Source organism: Adiantum capillus-veneris, chromosome 1, assembly GCF_014529385.1.
Source record: "Adiantum capillus-veneris isolate H3 chromosome 1, ASM1452938v2, whole genome shotgun sequence".
NCBI classification, from domain to species: Eukaryota; Viridiplantae; Streptophyta; class Polypodiopsida; order Polypodiales; family Pteridaceae; genus Adiantum; species Adiantum capillus-veneris.
This window is the reverse complement of record NC_140931.1, coordinates 92,512,180-92,533,175: the sequence shown is the minus strand read 5'-3', so window position 1 is coordinate 92,533,175 and position 20,996 is coordinate 92,512,180. Positions and strand designations below refer to the sequence as shown.

The 20,996-nt window shown below is 44.0% G+C and overlaps 1 protein-coding gene and 1 pseudogene across 1 annotated transcript; one reads left to right on the top strand and one right to left on the bottom strand.

The window, feature by feature from the left end:
* Positions 1-2,961: 2,961 nt before the first annotated feature.
* LOC147465191 (uncharacterized) lies at positions 2,962-4,270 on the bottom strand (annotated as a pseudogene).
* An 11,713-nt stretch (positions 4,271-15,983) lies between these two features.
* On the top strand, positions 15,984-19,042 carry LOC147465190 (uncharacterized). The gene has a single exon (XM_086518749.1). It carries the CDS (start codon positions 16,189-16,191, stop codon positions 18,592-18,594), a length of 2,406 nt encoding a protein of 801 aa, XP_086374875.1. The 5' UTR covers positions 15,984-16,188; the 3' UTR covers positions 18,595-19,042.
* Positions 19,043-20,996: the final 1,954 nt, after the last annotated feature.

Genomic DNA, 20,996 nt, shown 5'->3' with positions numbered 1-20,996 from the left:
GGTGCACTCAAATCCTATTGGATGGCGATGGAGGTGGACCAATGAGAATTAGGCTAGAGTAAATCTAGTTTAATTCATTTAAAAACACTTAATAAAAGAACCAATAAGAATTAAGCTCTCTAGAAGACTATTGGACAGTCTCCCAAGGGATCTAATGAGCATTCCAGCCCAATGGCTTGCGTGTTTCCTATTGGCCAGGAGACAAAGAGGTCCGATGAGAGTTTAGTTGCATTAATTAATTACCTAAAGCTCTCACAAAAGGGGAAAGGGGGACACAAGCTCATGTGTGAAGCAAGAAGACTCTCTCTCTCTCCTTCTCAAGCTTTAATGGAAAGCTTATCACCTACTCCAAGCTTGTGAGAAGGGAGGCCTACACCAACAACTCTTGGATTTGTGATGCAAATCCAACCAAGAGCCAAGCTTCAATGCATGCTCATCTCCTCTACCATGCTAATTACTAAGCTATGCTATGCTAATATGAGTGATTATGTGAGGAGATGTACTCCTTTCTTGTAAGAATTCTCCTTCTTCCTCTCAATCTACTCTCATACCCTGCTAGCTCTCACCATCTTCGAAGGTGTGTGAGGCCTTGAGTCTGAGACCGTGAGGGAATTGATGTTGTGTTTTATAAGTGTTTTGCTTAGTGCTTGAAGCTTCCATCTTCATTGCACTAGCTATTTATTGAAGGAACATAAAGAATTGTATTGTAAAATGTCTCTCTTGATGGGGCAAGCCTATAATACAAAGGCTTTTGGAGGAGAACCGGCTCCATGGAAGTCCAGTCCTCAACTGTTGTCAATAGCTTAATTCTCTCTCTTTTGAAGTATTGTTCATGCCTATCTAACTAGGTGTTATGCTTTTTGTTTCTCTCTCCACCCAAGCACTCTTGCTATGCTCATCAAAAATCTATTCTAATGAAATGCTCACTATGTTTATGCTATTTTCCGCTACACACAAGTTACTAGGCCATTAAATGTTACACCTTAGACTTAGGACCTTAGGCAAGCTAGGGTTGAGCTTGAGGTGGGAACCCGTCCCAAGCTTGAGGTGCTTGTCGTGCTTTCATACTAAGGTGCTTGAGGTTCTTCTCGTGCTTGCTGACTAGGTGCTTGAGGTGCTTTTCATGCTTGATGATTAAGGTGCTTGAGGTGCTTGTCATGTTTTATGACTAAGGTTCTTGAGGGGCTTCATGACTAAGGTGCTCAAGGCGGTGAGATGTTCCAAAGTCAACATGATCCCTACAAGAAGGGGGTAGGCCCTAAAGCTAGGGGCATGAGAGAGAGAACACACACACACACACACACACACACACTCAAGGCATGCCCAAGACCTAAGAGGAGGCAACAAGGACACATGTCAAGCACGTACACATGTTGCCCTCATGTAGTGCCTAAAGCCTATTGGTTGACCTCTAAAGGGGTCCAATGAGCATTTAGTTTATTTAAATGATTGTTTAAGCATTTTTCAAGCCCTCTCTCTCAAAGGGGAAAGGAGGACACTTGTCCAATTGCTACCATGGTTGTTTGATATGTCTAATGCATGTGATTGGCTAGTCTAGAGAAGGTCCAATCAACTTCAATCTTGAGGGGTCGATCCAAGCAAGGAGGGGGGTAGCTTGACCATATACTCTCTCTCTCGCACTCACACACACACACACACACACACACACTCATTTTCATGGTATGTTGGGCAAGAATTCCATCTTCTTCTCCAAGCTTGAGAAGTTGAGAGCCTACACCAACAACTCTTGTCTATGGAATGAAAATCCAACCAAGAGCCATGCTCCAAAGTGCAAGCTTGCCATCTTCTTCATCTCCAGTACTATGCTACTATGTTATGCTAAGCTACAAGAGTAATACAAGTGAGGAGATTATTTCTTTCATGTAAGATACTTCTTCTTCCTCTTCCCTACCCTCATTCCCTGCTAGCTCCCTCCACCTTCGAAGGTGTTTGAGGTCTTGGGACTGAGGCGAGGGACAAGTGAATGCTTTCATTAGATTAAGTTACTGCCATAATTGTGGTGCATGAAGCTCTCTATCTTCATTGCACCATCAAGGTGTCAAGGAACACAAAGCTTGTATTCTACCAAGTCTCTCTTTATGGGGGAAGCTATATTACAAAAGCCTTTTTTTTTTTGGGGGGGGGGGACGGCTTCACATAAATCCGGTCCTCAACTGTTATCAAGTTCTCTTATTCTCTCTCTTGCAAAGTATTATTCGTGCCAACTTAATTCAGTATAATAATAATGTTGCTACCTTTAATCAAGTTCTCCCTCTATTTTCTCAAAGTATTCTCATAAAAATTCACTACAAGAGGTTGTGTGTACTTGTGACGCTGTTAGCGACGAAAATACATTGGGTTTTTATACTCCCCAGCGTCGCTAAGATCGTCTCTAAAAGCGTCGATACGGGGACGTCGCTACGAGTGTCACTATATGCGTCGCTATGATCGTCGCTACAGACGTCGCTATATGGAGACGATCATAGCGGCGTTTACAGGCCACCTATAGCGACATTCATAGCGAGGATGCAAATCCTTATATAGCGACACTTATAGCGACACCCGAGAGAAAAAAAAATTGGTGTGGCAGGGCATTCACCCATCAACCATATTGAATGTTTCAATAATAGAATAAACCTAAATGAATCCAAGATAAGCCCAGATTCACCTTAGAAAGAAAGTGCACGCTTAGATATAGACCCAAAGTAGTCACCCACAAGACAATATAACCATTAACTCCATCATCCATAGTATTGTTTGCAAAATAAAGATACAAAACTGACAAAAGTAAATTGATTGTTAAACTTTGCAAATGTAATAGTTACAACACCGTTGTCATTATTGAAAAAATATACATGGTTTTCCAATAGTTACAAAAAGACGTATAAACGTCGTCTCATGATACATATGCTACGACAAAAGGAAACTAATGCTATCTAGCTACGGCTAGACTGACGTCATCTAATCAAACGTCTCATCGCGTCCAAGCGGCATATTTGTCGGATTCTGCAAAAAAAAAACAATAAGACAGCTTTCTGTAAGTATAAACATATAATTTATAAAACAATACAACAAATAGAAAAGAGTAAACCCTAATACTAACCATGCCGTCGCGAGAACTCAGATTGTCCATCAGGGCGTTTAAGCCCTTCCTACCTGCGTACTCGTGCTCGTACAGTGTGGGGTCACGTCCTGTCATCGACCACTGTGAAAACATACAAAGAATCCATTATGTTAAAATTTAAAAACCCCTAAACCCTAAACTATCAAACATAAAGAGCAATGCGAAAACACTTACAAAATCGGCCTCAAATGATGCCTACCCGCCGCTCCCCAAGTGGTGCGAGCTCCCTGCCTCTACTCGCACTTTGGCTGCCTCCTTTTGTTGCTTCCACTTGTCGGGATTCTCGCGCGCTGCTTTCTTTGCATTCTTCCAGTCTTCTTTGGCCAGCCAATCTAGTCTATTCCACCCATGCTTTATTGATTTTTGCACTTCGAAACGCTTGTGCTTGCAGTATTCGCGCATTTGAACCTTCATCAGGTCTTCATTGAAGCGGTCACCCCGTGTTGAAACGAGAAACTCGTCATGCAGCATGCTGATGACTCTGTATTTTAAATCACTTGGTACTTCACTCCAGGTGTTTAGTATGTAGTGTCTAAACACCTGAGAACAAAGACCGCGCATGCGGGAGATCACCTTCTTGCCTTCATCATCCAAGATGATGCCACCGCTGAAGTCAACGGAGTAGGGCAAGCCCTCTCGTCGGTGACCCGTGAACTTGGGTGTCCCAGAAGGGGTCTCTAGGGGCATGTCGATAGGGGTACAGACGTTAGGTGTCTCCACTGGATTCTGGGCCCCGAAGCGAGGAGTGTCGACTGGAGTGACTCCTGGAGGAGTAGGTAGTGGTGTGTAGCTGCTAGGAATGATCGTCACCCGTGCAAAACCTGGCGTAGATGGCGATGTCGTAGCTGGTGTCGAGATGGGGAAAGAAGGGGAGGGTAAAGAGCCGCGTCGAACACGAGGCGGTGTCGAGGCATCGGCGACGGCATCTCCACAACAACCGCCGTCGCCACCACTAGAGCGTCAGTGCCTAGACGAGTGTGAAGATCGTCTCATCGACACCGAAGCTTCGGAGCACGCTGCATGTTCCGAAACAGAGGGAGATGCTAAAGGAGTAGGAACGCCTGATGGTACTCCAGATCGATGACGCTCTACGTACCACTGCCTCTGCTTGGGTGACAAAGAAGAAAGAAACTCATCATCATCCATACCTGCATTAAACACACAAACATTTAATCTTAATATTGAATGAATGGAGAAGAAAACATAGACAAGTAGAGAGAGAGAGAGAGGACTCATAAAGGGGGAGGGATTCCTGTGTAGAGAGATTTCGTTGAAGTTCTATGAATTTGTAAAAGCACTGCGCTCCGGGGACCGTCGTCGACTAGACTGTTCAAATTTTTCCATGATTCCACAATCTTGAGTAAAACGCTTTTTGTCGATCCGTTCCACCCTAAAATGTCGATCTTTACACCATGCTGTTGTGTATGACTTATACTACAACCAACAAAGATTATGAGTGTCCATTCAAACATCTAGAAAGTCACTAGTCGTACATTGCAAACTTACCTTGGTCGTGCAACCCCGAGAGTACTCCCACTCCTCCTCAGTCACTTCTTCACCGCACTGTTGTGTGCTTTTCAATTAGTTGTGCAACCATCTTAAGATCATGAATGTTGGTAGGCTCTCCAGACCCGCCGGATAGTGCATCGGTGGTCTTCTTCCCCGTCTCCACTCGATTCATGCCCTTTGTCGCTCTTGCTTTGCATCCTCATATTGTGAAATCCACTTTTACATCACTGGATTGTGAAGCATGCAAAATCGGTTGCTTTTAGCCTCTAGATCTTCCATCATCTTCTTCTCAACACCGAGATTGCACATGACAATCCCAGATATGATCTCATCATATATGGTTTGCCATAGCGTGTCCCGGGCTTTATCAAATCCGTTTAGCCACTCTCCAATGTACACTAGGGACTCTGATACCAGCCATGCTTCTGCCATGCTGCCCTCCAGACGTGCCTTCTGACGCACATATCCCTTGAGCGTTTTCATGAAACGTTCTAAAAAGAACATCCATCTAGAATGTACTATGCCGGCTATTTCCACCTCATCAACTATGTGAACAAGAAGATGCACATGAATGGTTAGCATAGTAGTAGGAAAGTGTTTCTCAAACATGCACACAACCTCCGCAGCGTTTAGTTTGGCGAATGGTATGGAGTCTACGTTGATCTCCGTTTGTGAGATCCATTGCACCAACTCCGCAAGTTTGTAGATTGTGTTACGGACGTCAAGAGACAAACATCCCTCAATGGCCACCAGTAAAATAAACTGCAAAACACATGCAGCAATGATATTAAAGTCCACACACGAATTTGTTATACAATTCCCACTATGATATATTCCACTATGAACATACCTGTCACATTTTATGCTAGTTGTGTGACTTCAAACCGATAAGCTTTCCTTCTTTAGTAAAACACGTTCAGAGCGAGTGCATTACGCAAGTGGGGGTCCGGACAGACCGAATGGTCTCTTTTACTTTGTGTTCTTGGGCTCCTGTGAAAATCCATGGCGCTTTAGGGAGTTTTATCGATCCATCGGATGCTGTCTGCGGCCAATATTGCTCCATACGATCCACATTTCTAAGGTCAACCCTGGCTCCCAAAGTATCTTTCTTGCCGGTCAAATGGTCCCATAGCAGATTACCCACATTCTTGAATATGTGCATTGGATCGAGCAAGTGATTGATCATGAGTCTGGGCCATTATAGTAACTCGTACCATAGAGAGAGCCTCTTCATCCCTAGGGGCAAACCGTCATCACACATCTCCTTCTGTTCTAACCATGCTTGTGCAGACATCCTCGGTGGCTCTCTTCCCAAAAATCCGTCGCGTAACACATGATTCTCTAGAAGATACGCTTGATGACCTTCGTAGATTTACTTCTTCAATGAGGGCGCTCGACGTGCATTCAGTCTAGGTCCACATGTGACACATGCTCTGTATCCGCTTGTTTGAAGCCCTGCATGTATACACATGATAATAGATAAGCTTGAGAAAAACTAAGATTTACAGTGTTTGAATGTAAGTGTAAATCACCTGAGCATTCTATTAGTCCAGGATAGTCATGCATGGTCCACATTAGAATGCCTCTGATTAAAGCATTCCGTCGACTTGTGTGTCGGCTCATATCCACCACTTCTATGCCAATCCACAATTGTTGTAGCTCTTCCAATAGATGAAGATACACATCCATATACTTCACTTTATACCGCCCCGGCACAATCAAGCTTAGCCATAGGTACCCCTTCTTCGTAGTCAACCACGAGGGAATGTTGTAGTTGACGATGACAACGGGCCATACACTGTAAGATGTTGATCTTTGACCAAATGGATTTACGTCATCCATAGCCAGGCCTAGGCGCACATTTCGAGCTTCCCTGGCAAAATCCGACCATGTTTCATCTATACGTCTCCAGGCTGCACAATCTGCAGGAATCCGTAGCACACCATCCAAAGATTTATTCTCCTCATGCCATGATGCTAGGGCGGCCATGGACTTACATTCGAAGAAATGCTTGATGCGAGGAAGCATAGGAAAATGTCGCAAAATCTTTTGTGGATTTTTTGTTGCGTGGAGATCTACTTGATATCTCTCGGGATCACATTTCGGACACTTCTCCATGTCTATGTATTCCCCTCTGAAAAGAATGCAATCGTTAGGACAAGTGTGGATCAAATTGTAATCCATCCCCAAGTTTCGCAAAATCTTTCTTGCTTCCTCTCTGGAATCTTGCATCACATTATCAGCTGGCAGTATGTGCTCTTTGAGCAATCTACACTGCGAAAAAAATACAATACAATTGTGTAAAAATCTATTAGATCATTATACATCTAGAGTTTTTTATTAAAGTAAACACATTGTAATAGATCACCTGAAAAGCATTGTGACGCTAGTGTCACTCCATCCAAACTTTGTCTGCATGTTGAGAAGAACCAGGAGCACCTTCAATCTAGACACACCTGCTCCATCTTACAATGGCGTATCGGCTTCACTTTTCATATCATCATAGATAAGCCTTTCTGAATCCATGATCGTCTCGATCATTTCATCGATCTCGGGCTCAAACATTGCCTCGTTGGGAATGTGGTCTGCATGATCATCCCCCGAGCTGTCAGAGGCTACATCTTGTGGCCTCACATATACTGCTTGATCAAAGCGCCTGCGAACACGTCTATTAGGTTGCAAGATTGCTACATGTTGGCCAGCATCAGAGTCCGACGAGTTATAAGTGGCAACAACTTGATCTATAATAGATAGTTCGAACTCGCCAAATTCGCGAACGTGCTGCAAAGAAACGAGTCTTGTCCGTCGCACAGCATGCTTGCATTGATTACAAGGACATAAGATCCTCGTTGAGAGATAGGTGTTTCGGTTGGACAGCCCCACATGCTCATCACTACTCATAACGAGGGTAAAAACCTTATAACCCTCGCCACTACTCATAACGAGGGTAAAAACCTTATAACCTGGACAACAAATGTAATCTTCTATTGGCATCCTCCATCTTATCTCTCTCTCTCTCTCTCTCTCTCTCTCTCTCTCTCTCTCTCTCTCTCTTTGTTCACACTGTAAACTACCTCACATTCTCTAGTCATGTCCAACCCCCGCACACCTCGGTCTAGAGGTGTACGGAGGTCAGAACCACCAGGTTATAGTCTCGTCTTTATTGTTCAATGCCTATATTTGTGGGTATAAGAAATGTACACACCCATGTCTACATGATAGTGCATGTAGTGGACAAAACCCCTTTGCCTCTTCTCTAGCTGTAGCATTTCACAGCATCTTAACATCTTTTCACAATAGATCTTTGTTCGAGGGATTACTTAGCACATTACATGTTGGCCTCCAATCTGAGTATCATACCGTTGAAAGCTTTCCAGCTTAAGGTCGCATCTATAGAGAGGAAGAGAGGGATCACCGTTCATCCAACTCTAATTTTTTTACCGTAATCTCGAAGGTAGAGTCTAATATAAAACTCAATCCAAAATCTAAACTTTAATCTAACCTAATTGAACATGTGGTGATTCACGGGCTAATTGAATATGGTTAGTGTGTGAGTCAATAGGTGTCAGATTCTGATGGGAATATACATATTGTTGTGTAACTAGTGTTTGCTCTTTGGGCAAAGCACACCTTCATTGACATGTGCTAAAATCTAACCTAAATCTTAAAAAAGCTAGTCCATCGAACATAAATCTAGATCTAATTTAATCTTAAACTCAAAATAAACCTAAATCTAATCTAATCTAACGTAAATCTAAATCTAACATAAATAAACATAAATCTAATCTAACGTAAATTTAAATCTAACCTAATCTTAAACTCAACATAAACATAAATCTAAATGTAATCTAACCTTATATAATTAAATTTTAACCTAATCTCTTTCTCTCTTTGTTTTCTCCCTTTCGTCTTCTCCCCCTCTCTCTCTCTTTCTGTTTGTTTTCTCCTCTCTCTCTCTCTCTCTCTCTCTCTCTCTCAATGTGTGTGTGTGTGCATTCTTTGTTTATGCATGTGTGTGTGTGTGTGTATTTTTTTGTTTATGCATGTGCTCTCTCTCTCTCTCTCTCTCTCACTCACTCAAAAACACAATGTGTGTGTGTGTGAGAGAGAGAGAGAGAGGGAGAGAGAGAGAAAGAGGGGAAGGGAACATGAGAGAGAGGAGAGGGAAGGAGCATACCTGGCTCTCCTACCTTTCCTTGTGTGTGTGTGTGTGTGTGTGTGTGTGGAGAAGAAAGAGAGAGAGAGGGAGAGCACGGGTTACCTATTAGCTTGAGCGCCAAAAACTCAGATTTGAGATATGAGTTTTCGGGCGCTCTTGGTTTATTTTTTACCCCTATCATCGTCTCTATGGGCGTCGCTCTGTTACAAATAAACTAACGATGCTCATAGAGACCTTGATAGCGACGCCGTGAAGTTTCACTTTTGAGCGTCGCATTGCGAGCGTCGCTAATGTGAAGTACCTCTTGTAGTGATTCTCACTAGAGTTTTCTTAATACTAGAGTTTTCTTAATACCGCTATTCTCAATGTTCATAGTCCTTTTCTGTTACACTCTTCATGATTGGTTTACAACCATTTCGTTTTCCCCAAGGTCCATTAACTTTATACTTTGTACACCAATTAGCACATTTCATAAACTCCTTCTCCTTATGAATGATTTGGAAAACAAAGGGATACGTATTTACCCATTCTTGATGAAACTTACTTATGGTTACCTTTTTAGCCTTCATTGGTACAATCACTTCAATAGTTGTAAAGACACCATCATGTGACCCATCAACTAATGGCCTTACACCTTCAATATCTTCTATTGCTTGGGCATTCAAACTCTCCATGCCAACCTCTAGGGTATCCTCTATCTCCACAATGCTTCCATCTCACTATCTAAGCCAAAGATATCTTCCTAAAACCATTTCATGGATTGCTTTGCAGCTTTGTTATCTCATGCATGAGCTTTGTCATCTGATGTTGATGTCTTTTTCCCCCTTTTATAGAATTGAAGCAAACTACTTTGACTCATCTTTGATGGAACCTGTATGCTTTGCAAGCCAAAATTATCAAGCACAAATTCACATCCTTATGAGATACTCTCAAGTCTCTCCCATACTTTGATACACATATAGAATGCATGCAAAGTCCCAACTCATGCGCTCTCTCTCTCTCTCTCTCTCTCTCTCTCTCTCTCTCTCTCTCTCTCTCTCTCTCTCTCTCTCTCTCTATAAAAACCTTACACTCTTTAGGGATGGCCAACCTTGCAATCAAGAGCCTCTACAATCAAGCTCTTGAGGAGAACCTCATGTTAAATTTTAATAAATTTCTTTCCGAATCATGTTATTTCTTAAAAAGTGTCTTACATTGTCATCCATTAAAAACCAACAGATTGTCTTTAAAGACAAGTAAATGGCCTAGCAAAAGGTACTCTCGAGCTTCAACATCATCCAAAAATGTGCTTCTTTAAATCACCAGACCCATCTATCCATCTTATTTCCTAAAAGAAGAATTTCCCACATCAATTGGCAATGGAAATTGCACATGAGCATCTTTATCACCATTCATGCAAGTACACCTTATTTTCAATCGGGACAAAAAATATGAATAACATTATACTAGCAATTTCAAGAGATTTACATTCAAAATGTTGAGATGCACAATCTTCTTCTCATCCAAGTTGGTCAACTAAATGACCCATTCCACCATACAACAATCCACTCACAATAGTTGGTCAATAAACTGCCCCGTTGCAACATACAACAATACGATCACAATAGAAATGTTATCCATGAGTAGAGCAATTACCTGATGATTTAGTGATAATGTATTATTTCACCAATAGTTCAAGATGCTTTGCATTGTAAATTGTAATGAATAAATTTATTGAGTACCACCACAAGAATTGAAGTTATAAAAGTAATTTGTGTCGAAATGTTAAGAACTGAGTTCCAATCATTATAATTTATAGTTTTGAAAGTTGAAGCCTAAGTGAGGAGCAAGCCATCACCTCTAGTGTAGCGAGAAGATTGCTAATGCTTGTGTTGGAATGAACTGTTGCCTCTCATTTTGGCTGGAGCACCGAACTCTTCATTTCTAGCAATGACCTAGACACAACAAAACTTCAACAATGATGCACAAAGAGAGAACCTTGTGTGTGGTGTGTGTGTTAGGTGGTGGTGGTGTGTGGGGGGAGGGGGTTGCCAATGCATGAGATAATCTTTGTCGTTTGAGGGTGGTATTGACTATGTGTGCATGCATGTGTGTGTGTGTGTGTGTGTGTGAGAGAGAGAGAGAGAGAGAGAGAGGGAGAGAGAGAGAGAAATGATATGAAATGTTATATTAACGTCTCCCTGACGCTCTACATAGTTCGAAAACTCATCCACATACATCCCAAAAAGAGTCGGGGATAGGAGGCATCTCTGATTTACTCCAATAGTGGAGTGGACCATGTCAGACATTCCTTCAGTGGTGCATACCCGCCCCATCACTGTCCTATATAGAGCCAAAATATCCCATATCAGCTCTGTAGGCACACCCATGTCTTGTAGTCTGCGTATAAGTCTAGCTCTCAGCACTATGTCAAAAGCTTTGCGGAAATCCACAAAGCTACAATAGATCCTCTTGACATGGTGTCTACCCTTCTCAATAATAGCTCTGAGTGTCAGGATCTGGTCAAGAGTGGAGAAACCTCTCCTGAAACCTTCTTGCCTTGGTGCTCTTATGCCCTGTCGCTCTGCCCATCTACTCATCTCTTGCTCAAGAATGGATGCATACAACCTAGCTAATGTGTGACCAACCATGATGGTACGATAATTCCCTGGAATCATGGGATCTCATAACTTGAAAATAGGCACAATCGTAGACATACTCCAAGTCTCAGGGAAGCCTTCATACATGGCTCGATTAAACATCATAGCCAAGAGCTCGGCAAGCATATTTCTTGCATGGATGAAGTGCTCTACTACTAGACCATCATGATCATGTGCTCTCCTTGTCTTCATCTTGTCAATGGATTTCCTTACACTCTCAATAGTAAAGAAAGAACATGTCTCCGGGCATGTCTCTAGTGGGTTTGGCAGAGATGGTTGCCCGGGTGCTATGTAGAGAGATGTGTCACATTCCCCCCATGTCTCAGTGGAGGTGACTAGTGGTGGTGGCGAATGCTCATGGAATAGCCTACATGCTTCGCATGAGTCATGAATTATAAATAATTGATACAAATCCCACTCTAGCTGAGATAGATAAGCCCTTTTCTTTCATCGCACTAGGCGGCGAAAGATAATCCGTGACTATCTGTGTGTGGTAATACCCATGAGCACTTCCCTCTGTAATTTGATCCTCGTCTCTCTACACTCCTCATCATACCAGTTGTTTCTGGGGCATGCTCCCAGATTGTCTCCGTGTAGGCTGGCTGTGGGGGTATGCCTCTGATGCTGCATCATGGAGCATCTCTGTTAGTATCTGAGTGAGTTCATCTAGTGGCCATCCCAGCTCCTGGGTGCATAGCTGCCTGATATACATCGAATCCATGTCCCTCATGAGGGTATACCGAGTGTGTGTGGGGACCTCTTCAAATGGAGTTGTGCTGAAATGAAACGTCAGGGTGAAAGGCAAGATAGCATGATCAACTGCTACTCCAACTGGCCTAGTGCCCACCATGAAATCCTGAAAGAATGGAATGAGACCTGGCTAGGCCATAACATAATCCACTGTGCTAGCACCATGTCTGTGTGGAAAGCAAGTAAAACCTCCAGTTGTTGCAAATCTTAGTAGGCCATTCAAATGGCCAATGTATGTGCGGTTCCCATATCTATCAAGTATCTGTCATACTCAAAGTATTCCTCATCTTGTGATAGTTTGGATAGACCCATCTCTATAACGTCCAACTCCCTAAGCATCTCCTCAAAGTATCATAAAATATTGTATGGTGGTGGGCAGTCCTAGCATTGAAATCCCCTAGTGATAATGTCGCCATCCTTGGAAAAATCCCATATGTCATTATCCAAAATAGCAAAGGGGGATTGTCCTCTAGGTGATGCATATACTGACGTACTAGGAGGAAAGTAACAGATAGCAATGTAGAGGTATCTGCTCATCTCTGCCATGAGCCTCACCCACATGTACCTAGCGTGTTCATCCTTGCGCGCTATACATATCAATGGCTGCCTCCTCCCTAAATAGAACTACCACTCCCCATGAGCCCCGTCCTCGATGCTCTAATCTGGTCTCCTATCTGCATGATGTCCCCCATCTATATCCGCTCACCTGTGGCATGGATTGCCCAGGGGCTTGATGCGTCTAAGAGTAGAAAATGATGTCTCTCCCTGTGAAGCTATCCTCAAAGGCCCCTACATCAAGACGGAGTGACCCATTACAATTCTAGGTTGCCATCTTTAGTGTGGTCCCATATGTCTCGCACCGTCATGCGGGACGTCGCTCCAATATCACCACCTTTCCATCCCTGTAAAAAGAAACTTCCCCTTTTCCCTTACTGATCTAATTTCCAGCATTACTTCTTGCATATGAGCAATATGCGAGAGGCTGAGGTCATCTCCAAGAAAGAGGCCAGTCTTCTTTAGAGTCGGTCTCTCCTGCAAGAACTCCTTCTTCGCTTCCATGGAGGGGAAGCGGAGAATGAGTGCCCTTTCCTTCGAGGTTTCTCCGTTACTCCCACTCTTATTAATGCCCACTCTCCAAGCCCTTGTATGCGTTTGCTCGCTGACCCCCACCAGAGTCATGAGTTCTTTCACCTCTTCATCCACATTATCTTGGTCTTTGAGGCCACATATCTTACGTGTAAAGCCCGCACACGTCTCCTTTGCTCCTCTTCTAGTGTCAAGTTGATGATGGTTGGTGTGGGGGTGGGGGTTATTTCCTTGCCTTTTCCTTTCTTGACAATCTCGATCCATTTTTTGGCCTTTTCTGCTTTTTGTTGGGTCTTTGTGATGACATCTACCCATGAGGTCGTCATTTCTTTTTGTTGCTCCCCCACCTTCTTTGATGGCCCGCACTTGTTCCTTAATCGTGTTAAGCTCTTCAATTACTAAGGGTTGAAGCTCTCCGTCTTCGAGGACATTCTGCGATCGCACCTCTACAAGCTCTTTCTTGAGTAGCGATTTCACGCGATCCTCAACTGTGTGTATCGTGCTTTCCTGTGATGCCACGCGTGCGTCGAGTACGTTAATAGTACCTAGGAGGTGGCGGTTGATCTTGCTGATAGACTCTCTCAATTCTTCTTTGCATTTTGGATGGCATCCTCCACCGGGGCATCCTTGCCATTCTGCTTTCTCATGGTTGAAAGGCCGCAAACAAGAGAGTGAGAGGGGTACAGAAGTGAAGAAGAGTTTTTTTTCCCTCTCTTTCTCTCTCTATGCGGGCACAGACTCTCTCTCTACCCTTTCTCTCTCTACGCTATTCATCTCTCTCTCTCTCTCTCTCTCTCTCTACGCTTCTTTGGTTTTTTCTCCTCTCTTTCTCTCTCTACACGGACAGAGCCTCTCTCTCTACGCTTCTGTTTTTTTTCTCCTCTTTCTCTCTCTACATAATTTCCCCCACTCTTTCTCTCTCTATGTCACTTTTCCCCCTCTTTCTCTCTCTACGCCTCTTTTTCCCCCTTGTTCTCTCTCTACGGAACTCCCCCCCCCCCCCCCCCCCTCTATCTCTTTCTACGCGCTAGGTTAGGGGAGTTGCAGGGGGAGCACGAGGGAGCAGCAGGGGCAGCGAGAAGCGGGAGTGAGAGCAGGGGGAGGGTGGAAGCACGTGCGAGAGTAGTGAGCAGGGGCAGGGGAAGCTGGAGCTCAGCGAGAAAGAGAGAGGGAGCGGGGGCAGGGGCAGCAGGACAGAGGGAGTAGGGAGCCGGGAGGGGGAGCTGGAGCACAACGAGAGAGAGAGGGAGCAGGGGGAGTTGGAGGAGAGAGAGAGAGAGAGAGGTCCTTAGTGAGTCTTGACTAAAGGGCGATGACATTGAAAAGAGATGTGAGCTGACAAAATTTCAAATCCAATATCGCACACACCTAAAGAGCTACCATAGGAACTAGGCCTCTACCTGATCATTTTAGTTCCAAGCTCTAATCATAATAGCCATATAAGCTAGGAATTTAGCTCATGAGCTACACATAGAAGTTAGAACTTGGCAAAAGCATGGATATGCGTGCGCGCGCACACACACACACACACACACACAGATAACTATGGCAAACCAATAGAGCTACCTCTAGAAGCTAACCTGCTAGAGAGGTAGGAGTCAAATTCACTCGTGATAGACTGCAACTTGCACATGAGGATAATCACCAGCAAGGGCTCAAGCCGTGGGCGTCCACCTGAGCAAGGGATTCGCTAGAAAGGTAGGAGTCGAATTCGCCAAAGATGGGCTACAACCTGCACATGATCAGATAATCGCTAACAAGGGCTCGAGCATCGACCTGAAGGCTAAGCAAGATGAAGAAGAGGAGCGACTCTTGAGTCTCATAGCTTCACCAAAAGAGAACTGCATGCAAAATTATGAGACACACTAATGCTCCGTAAGTTACAACACAACACACTCTACACACACACACACCTTACTCCTTATACTTGGGAGCCTAATGACACCTTGCCCCTAGAGAAGCCTATAAGGACCATTATGAGCTTCATTTGATGACACCCAAAATGGCCTCCATTTGCGTTTATTGGCTTTCTAAAAGAAGCCTTGGAGTTGAGTTGGCTTAGGCATACTTTCAATGTTTTCAATGATGATGGAGACTTACATTAAATGTTATTTGAATTTTAAAATAGTAAATGGATCTTTTTATTCACTTTCATTTCATATATACATGTCTTGACTTCACTTACATAATAATTCTAGTATCCTATGGATACACACACACACACACACACACACACACACACATATATATATATATATATATATATAAACGACTTTTTTTAATTTCACATTCCATTTCACAACCTCATATGGCTTGACTTTTCTCACATTCTATAACTTAATTCTAGTCAATATTCAAAAAAGTCTCTTTTATTAAGCGGTCATCGATTGAGTTTCCTCCCCACAAAGAAGCGACTTGGTAATACTAGCATTAATTTGCATGATTTTTGAACTATTTTCTCACATATTTCACCAATTTTTTTTCTCTTTACCATGGTTTGCAACCAGCTAGCCTCCATTTTCAACCGGCTCAAGGCTAAGCTAAGGTAATTCTTTCTTGAACACTGATTTTACTTAAACTAAACATAATGATTTTATCAAAGCCACCGCGATCATTTCACTTGTTTTTATAGCACTAAAACTTCCATTTTTCAACAAAATGGCCTCCAAATATAAGGCCCAGCCCCAGAGTGAGGAGCTTTGAACTTTGAACCCCCCTCGCAAAAGAGATCGAATCTCTCCTGCCCCCGAGTTTTAGCCTACCTGTTTCCCTAAAGAGCGTGCTCGATTGGTGCAAATGTGACGACTACTGGCGCAGGGAGCTGGGATTCGGTGTATCGAGGATAGCTTCGCAGCATTATATATGCGCCGTCTGTAGATCATGCCTTTCACAGCAGCTCCTTCCTCTCTCGAATTCGCATCATGCTTCAAGGCAGGCCAGGCGGGGGCGACCTCTACCCTGTTTCCCAAAGCATCACTCTAGGGCTCCGCACAGAACAGGGCTCGTTCGAAGCCTTGGCTATGGAGACTGTTGGCGATATGGATCATCCTCAGGACATGGCCCGACAAGCTTTAGCTGCCACTGGCGGTAAATCCAACCTCAAAGCCACTCGCTGGCTCCTTGAGCGGCGAGTAGTTCAGCAGAATAATTTGGATCCAGACACGGCAGTTGAGCCTCTTCGAAAGGATGTTTCCACTGCTGCCTCGAAAGGCCATAGTCCTGATGATGAAGAGCTTCCTGCTCTGCTTCCAAGCTCATCTGCCCTTTGGGGCCACAACAACATGGCCCTTCATGGGGGGGATGGTTGGATCTCCCCTGTTTCTGGTTATGGTGGAGCTCTAGGAGAGGCGAGTGCTGTGAAACGAGTAAACTCGCTCCCAAACTCGATGGATTGGCTCGCTTCTTCCAGACCTTTAGAAAGGCACACTTCTGTTGGATCTTCTTGTCCGTATGGTAAGGAAGGCATAGCTGAAGGTCAGCTTCAGCTCAAGCTCCAGCCTGCTATGGAACAGCAAGATTCTGTTAAAACCTTTAGGGTTTCACCCTCTCCAGAGCCAGAGGAAGTAGGAAAGTTGACTCCGAACAATGTGAAGCGTTCTGCTGCACGCCCTTCACAAGCAGTTGTGGCTGCATCTATGCAAGAGGCAGGCAGTCTTAAAAGAAAACGACAGGAAGAGGTTGATATAGAAAAATCCGTACCTGTTATACCAGGCAGTTCATCTCCTATTGCAGTGGGGCTTAAGCAGCCGGATAAATCTTCAGGGAGAACGGTTGCGTCTCTGGCGGAACGCATGCGTCCCAACTCCATTGGCGAGATACTCGGGCAGGATCACTTGCTTGGTCCTCATTGTGTTCTCCGCTCCCTGCTAGATGGAGAGGCCTTACCCTGCATAATATTTGGGGGCCCAGCTGGAACCGGGAAGACATCCCTTGCTAGATTGATTGCTCGTAGTGCCTCATGCAGGTTTGTGGCTCTTTCATCTGCAAAAGGTGGCAGTTTTGAAGTGCAAGAGATTTTAGATGAGGCCCACCAGGCGAAAAAGTTTGGACAGCGGACAGTTTTGTTTGTGGAAACATTAAATAGGTTCAATAAATCTCACCAAGAGTGTCTGCTTCCAGCAATCGAAGCAGGTTATGTCATTTTTATCGGTGCTACAACAGAAAATCCATCATCAGAAGTCCTTCCTGCATTGTACTCTCGATGTCGGATTTTCACTCTTAGGAAATTACAGCATGATCAACTCTGCACTGCTATGAAGCATGCAATTTCTGACCATGAGAGGGGGGTTCAAGTGTCATTGGGGGACGTCTCCGGAATAGACGTCTTAGCAATTGAAGATGAGGTTATTCAGTATCTGGCAACTGCAGCAGATGGCGACGCTCGGGTTGCTTTGAATGCATTGGAAGCTGCTGTGTATCTAGCGCTTGGCAAGATGAAGCACAAACGCAAATTTGATCCGGAGGGAAAGGCTTTTACCCCTCCAGAGCTTGAGGAAGCTTCTTATAAAGACAGGGAGAAGCTTGCCTCTTTCTGCAAGAGGGATTCATCGCACAATGTTTTGGAGCACTTGAAGGGTTACTTTCAGTTCAGTCAGGAAGAATATGCCAGACCCTTTAAAAAGATTGTGGGTGGAAAGGAGGTGAGCTATGGTGTGAACAGGGATAAGGAAAGCCTGAGGATGAATCAAGATGTGGAAAAGGAAGGAGGGACACCTACCAGGGACGGTATAGATAGGGATCCTTCAGACCGAAAAGTGGATTCTCAACCAAAGGTCATGGCACATGTTGATATGGAAACTGCGCTGGTAGTGACTATGGTGGATGCTAGGGAGGCCTTTCAATGGCCGCAAGCATTTATTGAGAAAACGCAGGAGGAAGGGGAGGCAGATCTTATGTCATTTATGGTAAAGACGATCAAGTCTGGTGACAGCAATGCGGCTGTCTATTGGCTTGCGAGGGTGTTAGAAAAGGGAGAGGAGCCGCTGAGGATTGCAAGTATTTTGACCAGATTTGCTAGTGATGAAGTGGGTCTGGCAGACCCACAAGCGCTTATGCAGGCGGTCACGTGCTATCAAGCATGCCAATTACTCGGTGGAAAGGATTGCAGCTCTCACCTGATGCAATGTGTGGTGTATCTGGCCATGGCCCCCAAATCTGATGCACTCCCGCAGGCTTTTCAACTTGCGAAGAAGGTGGTTCAGGATGGACCGAGTGAGCCAGCTCCTTTACACCTCAGGTCTCTACCTTCGGGCTTTGTAAAAGAGCTGTGCTGCCTTCCAGCTTCAATAAGGAATGTCACTTTTTTGAGATGGCCAGATCCTTTGTGATAAGAGATTAACAGCATGGCTATGCTAGGGTGTATGACTGTTTCTAGCATGATAAATGGGAAGACCTGCAATGACGAGACCTATCGAGTAGTCTGCCAATCAGCACCCTAACACTTGTGGAGTGGGCATTGCAAGAGTAAAGCCTTCAATCACTGGCCTCGTATGCTTGATCTACACGTCTGTATCAAGGTGTGCACATCTTTGATGATGGTTTCGTTTTTACAGTGAAAGGGTTGTGATGTATGGTGCAGTCAGATCCAAAGCTTATATGCTGGCTTCATTTTTCAGCTAAGATGGGATGGTTGTGTGCATTGCATTAGTGGTTTCATTTGCTTTTGTTATATAGTGACAGATGGGTCAATAATAGAGACGTGGGTTTGTTCTTGCATTTCACCCCTTGCATGACTACAAGGGTCTGGTAAATATATTTTTAACTTTCAAAAGGTGACATTTGGTTCTTGTAGCTAGAAATTTCCTTGGCTCTTTTGCGACAGGAAGTTGTTTTACAGTGTTGCACATGTGCGTCTTACATGGGAAAAAGATGTATTCATTTGTTTTCGAAAACGTTCAACTGTTGAGATGTCTTGGTGAAGATCATCAATGCGAAGACATCTCTCACTGATGGCAGTGGTGCTAGGCTCCACTGCCAGCAGCTTAGTTTGCTGATCCTCTTAAGGACATGGCAAGCGAATATCTCTGGCTCTTATGGAAAGTGTCTTGAGCATTTGACCAAGTGGCCTGCGATGGCAATGTTGCCATGGTGATCGTATGGATGAATGAATATTGTGTCATAGTTTTGAGGATACCCTCTTGCCTAGTGCTACACTCACTATTGGGCGCTGACGACGTTAGTGGGGATGTCATACAATAGTATGCACAATGGAACTGATGGTTATATTGACTTGTGGGTCACTACCATGAGTCTATACCTTGGGGGCTCTCGGGAATCTGGGCTTACCCTGGATTCATCTAGGTATATACCCTCTGGCCATATCGTCTGTTTAAGTTCAATTTGATACAAATGGTTGACCCTCTACAAGGCTTTGGGTTGAAAAGGAGACTTGACTTGAATACTTGAAATGACATCGTAGCGTGGTGGAACCCAGAAAATGTTGTAGGAAGTGAGCAGATCTAAACGAAGTCTGATACTGATAGGGTAACGAAAGTGGCTTTTTATCCAACTTAGAGCTGAGTCGCACCATGGGCTAGCAGGGTTAGCACTTACTAAAAACCGCACCATGGGCTAGCAGGCTTAGCACTTACTAAAAAATAACAAGTCCATGTTTTCCTCCTCAAGTATCTAAGCTTTATTTTAACCCCACGAGTACTTTCAAAAATGGAAGGGTTTAAGCTATCTTTTAAGAAATGAGACGCTCTCCTCTGTTCTAGGCCTTTGCTCTCCATACAAATCCTCCCCAGGTTTCCCTTAAAACTAGGTCTTCTCTTTTTCCTCCATTTCAAATTTGGGTGAGACCTGGTGCAATGAAATTTCCATCTTACCCCTACTAACACACGGTGCAACCAGCCCTTACAGCAGATTGCAAAAGTTCTTTCCTGAAGATTGTCGAGACATAATCTTTTAAGTAGGGGTGTCACTTGTTTGCCCATTTTGTTGCTGGTGCAGATCACTCCTATCTGACGTTCAATTATTGTTCAATTCTTCGTTTTTCCTCTAGAGTGTCCGTTATGGCTCTGTATCTATAATATTCACTCAAGGATGGAGGGGCTGTCAAAAGTTGTGACGACTCGTTCTACGCAATGGGACAAATATTGTAACCACATTAGCCTCTGCCATTTCGCCGCCTTTCCCTTTTCCGCCTGCACCTGTTCCTTCCGCCATTGCCGTACGCTCACACACACACACAGCTTGCTCCTGGGAGTCGAGAGGTGAGGTGGGGAAGGGTGGGATGTTCAGGGATTGGATAAAGGGGTCTTTGTTGGGTACTCTCTGGAGTATTATGGCACCTTTGTTTGTTATCTCAGAAGATCTAGAGCACAAGATAGGTGACCGTATCTCTCTCAGTAGTGGCATTGGCAGTTTGGTCGGGTCGAGAGCAGTATACCTCACATTACAATGTATTTTTTGAAGTGTACCTCACATTTTCACCTGTTAAAAACAGGTAAAAGGCCTGGCAAAAAGCAACCATGGATAGGACCAAGAGATCAACTATTAATATCATGTTTTGGAGGGGTGTGTGTGGTTGTTAAGCCCTCTCATATCTCTATTCACCTAGATGAGGCAATGTGAAACTCCAATGGCTGTGAAAGTGAAGTGCCTTTTGCTTTTTGTGGTTTGTTATATTTAAGCAAGATAACATCCTGATATATTTTGCTTTCTGAAAAGGTTAGCCCATAGGAAAGCTCTAAGAAACCCCAATATGAAGGTTCTAAAGTTGCAAGAA